Source organism: Lactuca sativa, chromosome 8 (genome assembly GCF_002870075.4).
Source record: "Lactuca sativa cultivar Salinas chromosome 8, Lsat_Salinas_v11, whole genome shotgun sequence".
NCBI classification, from domain to species: Eukaryota; Viridiplantae; Streptophyta; class Magnoliopsida; order Asterales; family Asteraceae; genus Lactuca; species Lactuca sativa.
Genome location: NC_056630.2, coordinates 26,467,542 through 26,479,252, shown reverse-complemented (window position 1 = coordinate 26,479,252; position 11,711 = coordinate 26,467,542). Strand labels below are relative to the sequence as shown.

Below are 11,711 nucleotides of genomic sequence, written 5' to 3'. Positions count from 1 at the left end.
TTAATTTGTTTTGTTTCAGCAACAATAAATCCTTGATATAAACATACGTAAGTAATGCTGATACTATATTAGTCTATTAGATAATGGAACTACCATGTATTGTCTCCGAGAATATGTGAATTTATCTTAACATCGACCAGAAAGTTCAAAATCTTATTCTATTTTGGTACGTGATGACGAGGAAGTTTATATATATATATATATATATATATATATATATATATATATATATATATATATATATATATATATATATATATATATAGCATGCAATCCGGAAAGGACACAACTCAAGCATCAGAGAGAGGAGATGAATAGAGATTCTCGCTTGTAATTTTACATCTGCATGCAGCAGTTTTACCATGTGTTCCTCTAGATATGGAACATAAGATTACAATCTGGAAAGGACAAAACTAAAGCTTCAAAGAAATGAGATGAATAGAGCTGAACATAAGATGCACTTTCAAATCTACCATAGACACAAGCTTTCTATCTAGCATGCAATAGTGTTATTGTGTATTCCTCTAGAGTTGAAACAGAGTCGACTTGACGGTGACTTTCTTCTGTGAAGAAAGCTGGTTGCTTAGGTGGAGGTAATGCACCCTCGCTAATCAACATTAAAACCACAGACAACATAGTTGGCCTATCTTCTGCATGATGTTGCACGCACAATAATCCAATATGTATTGATCGTAGTACTTCAGAGATGACGCAGGAGTTGCGTAAAGACGCATTCAGTAGTTGAATGGACTTGTTTTCTTTATAGAGCCTCCATGCCTAAATGAAACCAAACATCAAATAAATATGCTAATGCTGATCTTAAAGAAAACAGTAGTGGTTGTCCCTTTGAGTCTACTTACATGTCCAAGAAGGTTGTCACTATGAGCCTCATGAGAGAACTCTCTGTTCTTTTTTCCACTCACTATCTCCAACACAATTACACCAAAGCTAAATACATCCGACTTTATAGAGAAACATCCATGTACCGCATACTCAGGAGAAACATAACCACTACAACCAAGTTCAATTAATAAACATAGATTAGTAGGATTTTGTGTTTATTTTATTTTATTTTTATTATTTTTAATTTTCCCATGTCTTGAGAAAAATATGTGAGCATTAATATAGTCCATGTTTTGTAGAATCTTACTATGTTCCAACAACCTTCTTTGTCTTAGCCATGTCATCCTGTCCTACAAATTTCCGAGCAAGGCCAAAGTCTGATATTTTTGGGTTCATTTCACTGTCCAGCAAGATATTACCTGCCTTGAGATTTCTGTGGATGATTTGGAGGCGGGAATCTTGATGTAGATAAAGAATACCTTGAGCTATACCATGGATAATGTGAAAGCGCTGAGGCCAGTCAAGCATTGAACCTCTATCTTCATCTGCGAAATATGAACTACTTAATAAGTCTGGATGTTGCTACAACATGTGTGAAAGTAAGGCATTAGAGGGAGTCAAACCAAACAGAAATGATCCAAGCTTTTGTTTTCCATGTATTCATAAACTAAAATCCTTTCATTTCCATGAATGCAGTATCCAAGAAGCTTCACAAGATTCCGATGTTGAAGTTTGGCAATACAAATGACTTCATTTTGGAACTCATCAAGTCCTTGTTGGGATGTTTCTGAGAGACGCTTTACAGCGATTACTTTCCCATATTCCAACACACCCTAAAAAATAAATATTGGAACCTACGATTGTAATATTCCTTTTGATGATACTGTCAAGTATCACATTTTAATTAAAACAGCAGTAATTACCTTGTAAACTGGACCAAAACCACCTTCTCCAATCTTATTATCAATTTTAAAGTTATCAGTATTAACTATTTGATACATGCTAAGAAAAGGTACCTCATCAAGGTTTTCTATCTGAACACTGGATTGATCCTTAACGAGGGTATGTGGCCTGCTTCCTACAAAAGGTTCATTTTCATTTTCTCCTAATTACATGGATATGCCAAATAATATATTCTTGGAAACTTGTTATTTGTAATGGTAATTGTTAATGTATCATTTATGGAAGCATAAAAAATGTCTTTTCTCCGTGTTACCTCGTCCTTTTTTGTGAGGCGTTTTCATTTTCTTTCTACAGGCATATGCTACTGCAGACAGAAGCAATGCAGCTGAAGAAACTGACAGCATCACCGTAAGTACTTCCTTCTTTTTGTTGAAGCTGGATCCGCCTTTTTCTAATAAATGTAATAGTTATTAATGTTACAATACAAAACCATGCAAATAAATCCAAACCTGCTGGTTATGCACATTACATCATCATATGTATGGCTAATAAGTTTTATGAAATTGTATAATGTAATCGCTTTAATTGTGTTACCTAGTCATTGCGCCTTTGAACTCCATGCTAACGTGGTGGGAGGTCAAATCTCTCGGCCAACCATGTCACCCCACAATTCAACAGGCTCAAGACTTTTCACTTTTCACTTATATATATATATATATATATATATATATATATATATATATATATATATATATATATATATATATATATATATATATATATATATATATATATATATATATATATATATATATATATATATATTGTATAAAATATATTTACCTGCTAACTCAGAGCTTGCCAGTCGTATGTATAGTTCCTGCTGATCTTCATACTCAGTAATATCCATGAGGTCATCAAACCATAGCAAACACCCACTTCCCCCGTTTCTGATATCTACATTTGCGTAAGCTGTACAAGAGCAATTCCTTCTGCATACCATCTCACATTCACCAAGAGACATGGTCACGTTGTACCATGAGCGCCGTGTGTCTGGAAATTTCACACCTGAAATTTTATGGAAGACATCTCGAGTCCCACAATTCAAAGGCTTTCTGCGTTGACACCCTAACGACCAATCTCCTCCATTCCAATCTTCTGACACTCGTGGTTCAAAACCTTCCATACAACTACAAGGGGGAAGTTCGATGCTGCAGATTCCATAAGGACCACAACGTCCATAATAACTACAGCTATCAACTACTATATTTCCATACATGACCCATTCTTGTGTTCTCTCGATCCAATTCAACTGCCGTGGGTTGCCATCGTTCATCATAACCCTCCTCAGAATAACTGAACTCTTTAGTTTAACTCCATAATAAATTTCCTTATCGTTAACTGTAAACTCTGCATATAAAATTGGATTCGTGTTTTCCAACGCAAACCCGCGAAACCCAACACCATTCCATGGTCCAAGCCTGGCATGTCTAACTAGACCTTTTACCACAAATATTTGTGGATATCCATTTGTGTCTAACCAGAGTTTATACTCTCCTACAGAAGGATCATCTGGGCTCTTCCAAGATGTCAAGTATCTCTCTCTTCCTGTTATCAAATCCTTCCCAAATTTCATTCCTGGTAGGAATGTGTCACCAGGGTAGTCAAAACTTTGCCAGATCGGATTTTCTTTGTTGCTACTTTCATCCCACACCACAAGATTTCCAGTGTCCAGAAGCTGTGCCACTGGATTAACAGATAATATTGTAGAATTTGATGACCAAATCACTGATCTATTACCGATACTAATACCACTGTGAATCAGCAGGATTCTATCTGTAGTGACTTCAAACACCCCAGATGCATCGGTGTTTGGTGTGTGCCTGTTAGCAACCCAGACAACTGTACAAGGTGATATCTTCTTGTACCATATCCCCAAATATCGATTCTTTGACTTTCCGGGGCTAAAAAACCCCAGTTCATACGTCTCGCCATATGAAACAATTGTGTTTCCATCTTTGATTGGTTGATTTGCAGATACACTGTCTACCGCATTAGAACATGACACGAAAAAGAATATGGTACAGGATAGCAACACAAAGATGAGATAGACAACCATTGATATATTCTTGAAAATGGTGGGCGGTGGAAGGATTGGATGAAGATCGTAGAAACAATTTCAGAATATATCCCCTTTGAGAACTTTTGGCAGAACAGAGTGCTTTCCAACCAATAAAAAAATGAGAGTTATATCTGTGTTTAACATTGAACAACTGTATTATAATGAACTTTTTTCTACCTCGAAAGACTTCAACTTCATAAATAAATAAATAAAAGGGATAATGACTTGAAAGGGTAACGAACTTTCGATTTTTGTCACATTTAGTCACTAAATTTTTTTTCGTTATCTATTTGCCATTGAACTATTGAAACTGTTCACATTTTACCCTTATGACCGGCTGTTGCCGGTCTTAAGGGTAAAATGTGAACAGTTTCAATAGTTCAATGGCAAATAGATAACGAAAAAAAATTTAGTGACTAAATGTGACAAAAGTCGAAAGTTCGGTCATAAGGGTAAAATGTGAACAGTTTCAATAGTTCAATGGCAAATAGATAACGAAAAAAAATTTAGTGACTAAATATGAACAAAATCGAAAGTTAGTTTCCCTCTAAAAAGTTCAATGACTAAATGTGAATAAACCTCCTCTTGTATTATGTTTTAACAAATTATTTATTTTTGTTAAATTGTAGCAACATTTGTTGATGAAGAAATCTATGAAATAAAAAAAAAAAAAACAAAACCCTGAAAATATATTTAAAAAAAAAACCAAAACCAAAATAAAAAACCAATGGTTTGACATTTTTCAAAATAAAAATCAAAATTTTCAATCTGATTTTGGTTTTACAAAAAAATGAACCATTCTCACTGATGTGAATTATGACCATTGGTTTGGCATGCGAAATTTGTGACATCCCATGAATATGTAGTTACAACATCGTTTGAACTCGTAATTCATAGTAAGGGGTAAGAGTATCATCGCATGAATACGTAGTTACAACATCGTCTGAACTCGTAATTCATCACCTACAGGTTATGGGCCTGCTGGTGTTTCCACTGGGTTGTCTAGAATAGTCCGTGGTCGCCATCTATACTTTGGTAGATGACTACATCGCCACATTGCTGGTTAAGGTTATGGTATCTCCTTTCATCCTACATCACATATTCATCGTCATCTATTTACCTAATTATCACCACCTTTCTATCATCACTTATCTCTCATCATTTTATTTCATCACACACCAACTATTTCATCTATCCATGTTTCATCCGCAATATATTTGTAGATATAAAATAAATATACCGTTTAAATCTTTTAAAACATGTATAAAATCGTTCATCCAGCATAGACAGCAAGTATTCAAATAATATGCACACATAACACGTAATTTATATAAAATACTTCATATCTATGTGTAAGATGAAAGTAACTATATATACCATAAAAATCCCATAAATGCTTCCAAACTTCGAACACCAAGGTTTACTCTACTAAATTTTCGTATTCTCGGCTCTCTGAACCTAGAAGGGTCCAGATCTATCACACCAAAAAGCTCAAGATAGCTCTTCCTCTCACTCTACACACTCAAGCTCGCTAGGGTTCTCACTTATGGGAATGGTAGTCGCAATTGAAGGCCATAAGTGCCTTTAAATATGGCTCGGGCCCAAAGATTTAGGATTTTTGCCAACAGCGCAGACTCGTCGAGTCGCCTCACCGACTCGTCGAGTCCATTCATTAATCCGAGTCATCAGTCGCGACCTTACTCGACGAGTTGACGCGTCAACTCGTCGAGTCTCTCTTCTTAACTCAAAAGAAAAATACTTAAATGATGATACCTGGAAATCCGGATGTTATATTTTGTTTTTTTATTTCATAGATTTCTTCATCAACAAATGTTGCTACAATTAAACAAAAATAAATAATTTTGCTAAAACATAATACAATAGGAAGTTTGTTCACATTTAGTCATTGAACTTTTTAGAGGGAAACGAACTTTCGATTTTGTTCACATTTAGTCACTAAACTTTTTTTCGTTATCTATTTGCCACTAAACTATTGAAACTGTTCACATTTTACCCTTATGATCTGTAACAGCCGGTCATAAGGGTAAAATGTGAACAGTTTCAATAGTTCAATGACAAATAGATAACGAAAAAAAAGTTTAGTGACTAAATGTGACAAAAATCGAAAGTTCGTTACCATTTCAAGTCATTATCCCTAAATAAAACTAGAAAGACTTTTAATAGCACCACATAAGTTTTAATTTTTCTTTTTAAAACTTATAATGAGAAATTCTAATGACGTGAAACCTTCAATTTTGAGAACCGGACTTTAAGACGTTTAATTTCATACGACATAACTTTTAATAGCACCACATAAGCTTGAATTTTTCATTTTAAAACATACATAAGTTATAATGAGAAATTCTAATGACATGAAACCTTCACTTTTGAAAACCGGACTTTAAGACGTTTTCATAGGAAATACACTCAGATCGACCTCCGTTGACCATTTCATGTTCTTATTTAACGTATCGTGTACGAGGTTATTATTGTAGTTTTGATATGTTGTCCAAAACCTCTTCTGGATGATGCGAAGCATAAAGAAAATACATGGTTAATTACATAGGTCATACATTGAGATTGACCTCCGTTTACCACTTCAAGTTCTTATTTAACATATTTCATAGGTCATACATTGAGATTGACCTCCGTTTACCACTTCAAGTTCTTATTTAACATATCGTGTACGAGGTTATTCTTGAATCTTTGATATATTCTCTAAAACCTCTTTTGGATGATGTGAAACATAAAGAGAAAAGTCAGAAAACAGGGTTAATTTCATAGAATTGACCTCCGTTTACCACTTCAAGTTCTTATTTAATCGTATCGTGTACGAAGTTATTCTTGTATCTTTAATATGTTATCCAAAAATCACTTTTGGAAGATGGGAAGCATAAAGGAAAAATAGGGGCAAAATATAAGAGAATATTAAAAGGACAACAACTTTTGATCGGCCACTCACAACATGTTCGTGATTTTGTATCATCAATGTGTATTTAAATGTAATGGATTGAGTTGTTAACCTAAATCAATCTTCATGAATATTAAACAAGTGAGGAAGGTGTGGAGTGCACACTTGTTTAAGCTCATTCAAGATTTAAAGTAGACTGTCATTTAGGGGTGAAACCCCTAAACGAACAGCGGTCTGGGACAGCGCCCCTGGGAGCGGGATCAAAGGGGCGGCAGTCCTTGGCGGGGTCCAAGAGGCAAATTTTTTATATGAGTTATGTTGCTATATAAAAAATGCAAAAATGCATTAGAAATCTGAATTCTTGTAAATGAACCCGATTTTTTACTTCATGTTGACCCTTATTAATAATACGATCTTAGTGATAGTTTATGACTATTATAAACTGTCTTTTGACAGTTTAAGTAGTTTTTTGTAACAAATCAGGTCACTTCAAGAAAGATTGACGTTTTCGTAAAGTGAACAAGGATGGCGATGGACCAAGTGGATCCAAGGATCCAGAAAAGCAACAATGTCAGATTTCTGTTTTCATGCAGAATTCTAAATATATTTAGAATTATATTTATGTGATTTCTGAAGCATTTTATGTACAGGATGATAATGTTGCATGGTGGGTTGATTCGGGAGCAACAAGTCATGTTTGCAAATATCTATATTGGTTCAAGGACTTTCAACCAATTGAAGATGGATCTGTTGTGAAGATGAGAAATGTTGCAACTGAACCAATCAAGGGACTAGAATCTGTTTTACTTACCTTTACTTTTGGGAAATGTTTGTGTTTGAACAATGTTTTATATGTTCGAGGGATTCATAAGAATCTTGTGTATGAAATTGTATAAAATAATTGTGGTTACAAACAAGTATTATAAAGTGACAAGTATATCTTGTCAATACGTGGTTCTTTTATGGGATTTGGATATGTATGTAATGGAATGATTAGGCTTAATATTAATTATCCTTCTATTGATAATTATGTTTGCATGGTTCTAATAGTACTAGCAATAATTTTAATAAAATATGAATTATGGCATGCTATACTAGGACACATTCATTACAAGATATTAAAAGGCATGTTTAAAATGAGTTTAATTCCTTCTTTTGATATGCAAAATAATGAAAAATCTAAAACATGCATGCTAACTAAAATCACTGGACAACCTTTCAAAGATGTTGTTAGGGAAAGCAAGGTGTTGGATCTTATACATAGTGACTTATGTGATTTCCATGCAACACCTTCCCTTGGAAACAAAAAGTATGTTGTTACATTTATTGATGATGCATCTAGATATTGTTATGTCTATTTGCTACATTCTAAGGATGAAGAACTTGATAAATTTAAAATTTATAAACAACAAGTTGAGCTTCATAAAAATTAATTAATAAAATTCTTGCGTAGTGATAGAGGTTTGTGCTTCATTTCTATTGCAACTCATTTATATCGTTTATTTAGTTATCATTAATTAACATGTCTATATTTCATAGTCTATATTTCCCTGTCTTTCTTTATGAATTATCTATAGTCAAGAAGCTGATGTTTATGTTTACGACTCATCATTTGAATTTTTCGGAAAAACAGTTTTACAAAAATAGTGATTGTTTTGAATTGACATAATATACACACTTCAATGTATTGCAACTCATTTATATCGTTTATTTAGCTATCATTAATTAACATGTCTATATTTCCATGTCTTTCTTTATGAATTATCTATACTAAAAAAACTGATGTTTTTCTGACTCATCATTTTAATTTTTTGGAAAAAACAGTTTTACAAAATTTGGGATTGTTTTGAATTGACAGAATATATACGCTTTAATGTTTTGAACACAATTATCTACACTAATATTCTTACTAAAATGTTCATATTTTCATACAGTTTTTATGTAACAAATATTCATCTGTTATAATTTTTTTCATAAATTATTCATTTAAAAAAACTTTTCATAAGTACGATGCTTAAATTGTGACATCCCCAAAATCTCGGTCAGAAAAGACCGATTTTCATTTATGCTTTTAAATAATTTCAGAGTAAATCCTTTTGATTTGAAAGAGTTGCGGAATTTGTTCCCAAAAACAAAACATGATAAAACAATCTTTACCAAAGCATTTCATAAAAGAAATGTATTTTCATTATATAATCAAAACTCGGGGTGTCATGTTCCGATACAGACCAATAAGCATAAACGGTAACATTACAAGTCATTCAACATATATATATACATATACAGACTTGTAAACAAAACAACTTGATGGCTCATCCATATCATGCCCTTGCGCCACTTCCTGTAATACAAATAAAACTGAGTGGGTCAGGCTTGGGAGCCTGGTGAGCATATAGAGTTTTCAACCCACAATAAATAATTATATTTAATTTCCACCAACCAACAATAACCCAATTACCCATTCCCGTTATTCTCACTTTATGTCCCTAAAACAACTAACATAAGGGACCTAGTCTAAGAATATTTCATCGGGGCGACAACACATGCTTCGGGGGTTCCTCAGCAATATAAGTCAAATAAGGCAACCATGAGGGGGATGGAGTACATCGAATGAACACCCGAGTTCATTAACACCTACAGGTGGCGAACCTGCTAATGTTCCACAAGACTGTCTAGAAAAGTCCGTGGTCGTCATCTAAACTCCGCTAGATGACTAAATCAAACATCAACGAGGCCTCTCATCTGTTTATTACACACCAACTATCTACCCATGTTCTACCCAACATATTAGTAGATAAAATATACATTTTTATACATAGTTTAAAAACCTATATAGCATGCTTTAATCAATACATATTCCACATAACAGATGAGGCACACACACATAACACATATTTCATAGAGAAATAATCAGATCTATAAGATAGAAGAAAGTGAATACACATTCACACATATAAACAACAATATACTTAATACACTCAAACCATACTTGTATTATTATCGTGTTTATGAAAGGTAGTATACACTCACTTGATCAGAAGATGATCGGACAGCACTACGGCTTACAGAAGTAGTAATCCTCAGCAGATCTAGAAGATCTTCACAAAAATCGAACTTCTCGCGGGCAGAGCTTCGGCTCGAGAATCGCACTTCTCGGGATCTCGGGAGCGCGAAACTTCCTTCTTAACTTGGATATGAGACCCAGGGTGTCGGGATGGCTTCGGGGGTTTACACGCAGAGCTTCGGCACAAAATGAAGGAGAAATGAGCAAATAAGCCCGGAACCCTCGCATCCTATTTATAGGAGGCTGGAGCCTCGGAGTACGCGGGGCGTACTGATCCGAAATCGTCATTGTGTTCTTCATCCGAAGAACTCGAGTGCGAAGGTCGTCATGCTTCCCTGTACGCAGGGTGTACAATAGTACGCTGGGCGTACTTCGGATATGCCCGGTGACTCCCCCTTCGGATAATACCGGGTTTTATAATTAAATTTAAATACAAGTTATTTAATAAACTTTGGAAATTCATATCTTCTTAATACGAACTCCGTTTTCGACGTTCTTTATATCCACGCGAAGGTGAGACTACGCTCTACAACTTTCGTTTAGACTCCGTCGGCTAATTTTAAATTTATTTTTATTATTTATTTTTAATAGGCCGGGACAGAAAACTTCGTTATAAATTCATAACTTCTTCGTTTGACGTCAGTTCTCGCCTAAATTTTCATCGCTTCGATACCAACAACGAGATCTTCGATTCTCGTTTAGATCGATTCGACTAAAAATCGCTTGATCTCAAATCGAGTATTTCGGGCTGCATACCGCTAAGTCGAAACTTCAGAAAATCATAACTTCCTCATACGAAGTCAGATTTGGGCGTTCTTTATATATTCGGAAACCTCGTTTCAACTACTACAACATTAGCCAAAGATATCAAGTTTATTTTACACTTAAATTTTGACACTTATTTTTATTCTTAATTAATCAAACCACATAATTAAGCAATTATGCACAAAACACATAATACTCAAATAATACGATCTTATTATTTCAAAACGGGTTACAAAGGTTAACCTAGACTATTACAATGCTAAAAATGGCATGCCCGGAAACACAGGCGTTACAATTCTCTCCACCTTAGAATGATTCCATCCCCGGAATCACACATCAACAAACAAATGCGGATAGCGACTCAACATGTCACTCTCCGTCTCCCAGGTGAGATTCGGCCCATTCGTGTGTTTCCATCGGACAAGCACTAACCCAACCATTTTGCGTCGCAATTTCTTAGTCTTTCGGTCAAAAATTGCCTCTGGTTCTTCAATCAACCTTTTGTTCTCATCAATTCTCAATTCATAAATTGGAATTATGTCGGGAACTTCTCCCGTGAACTTCCTCAAATAACACACATGAAAAGTGTTGTGAATTCCATTCAGTTCTTCTGGTAGTTCGAGCTTGTAAGCTTGGTTCCCAATTCTCTGAAGAACTTTAAATGGTCCAATAAACCTTGGACTCAACTTTCCCCTTTTACCAAATCTTATAAGTCCCTTCTACGGCGAGACTTTAAGCAAAACCGAATCTCCAACTTCGAAGGTCATTGGCCTTCGCTTCTTTTCAGCATAGCTCTTTTGACGATCTTGAGCTGCTAACATTCTTTCTCTAATTATTTCAACTTTTTAGCGGTTTGATGGACCATCTCGGGACCCATAAACTGCTTTTCTCCAGCCTCAAGTCAACAAGACGGCGTACGACACTTATCTCCGTACAAAGCTTGATAAGGTGCCATCTTTATGCTCGAGTGGAAACTATTATTGTAGGAAAATTCTCCTAAAGGTAAATGTTCATCCCAGTTACCTAGGAATTCTAGGGTACATGCTCTCAGCATATCTTTAAGTGTTTGTATCATTCTTTCACTCTGACCATCAGTCTGCGGA

The 11,711-nt window shown here is 34.8% G+C and overlaps 1 protein-coding gene across 1 annotated transcript; it reads right to left on the bottom strand.

Annotated features, from left to right (window-relative positions):
• Positions 1-293: 293 nt before the first annotated feature.
• Positions 294-3,986, bottom strand: LOC111877225 (G-type lectin S-receptor-like serine/threonine-protein kinase At4g27290). The gene is made up of 7 exons (XM_052766325.1): positions 2,563-3,986; positions 2,060-2,197; positions 1,767-1,948; positions 1,467-1,676; positions 1,151-1,425; positions 861-1,011; positions 294-777 (listed from the first exon to the last, which is right to left on the bottom strand). Exons 1-7 carry the CDS (start codon positions 3,863-3,865, stop codon positions 490-492), a joined length of 2,547 nt encoding a protein of 848 aa, XP_052622285.1. The 5' UTR covers positions 3,866-3,986; the 3' UTR covers positions 294-489.
• Positions 3,987-11,711: the final 7,725 nt, after the last annotated feature.

Bases quoted from the DNA above. Each gene is read 5' to 3' on its own strand.
- LOC111877225 (XM_052766325.1), bottom strand. From the start codon at position 3,865: ATGGTTGTCTATCTCATCTTTGTGTTGCTATCCTGTACCATATTCTTT. The intron at 1,949-2,059 runs GTAACACGGAGA...CCATGTAATTAG, and splicing joins GCCTCACAAAAAAGGACGAG to GAGAAAATGAAAATGAACCT. The intron at 778-860 runs GTAAGTAGACTC...GGTTTCATTTAG, and splicing joins GTGACAACCTTCTTGGACAT to GCATGGAGGCTCTATAAAGA.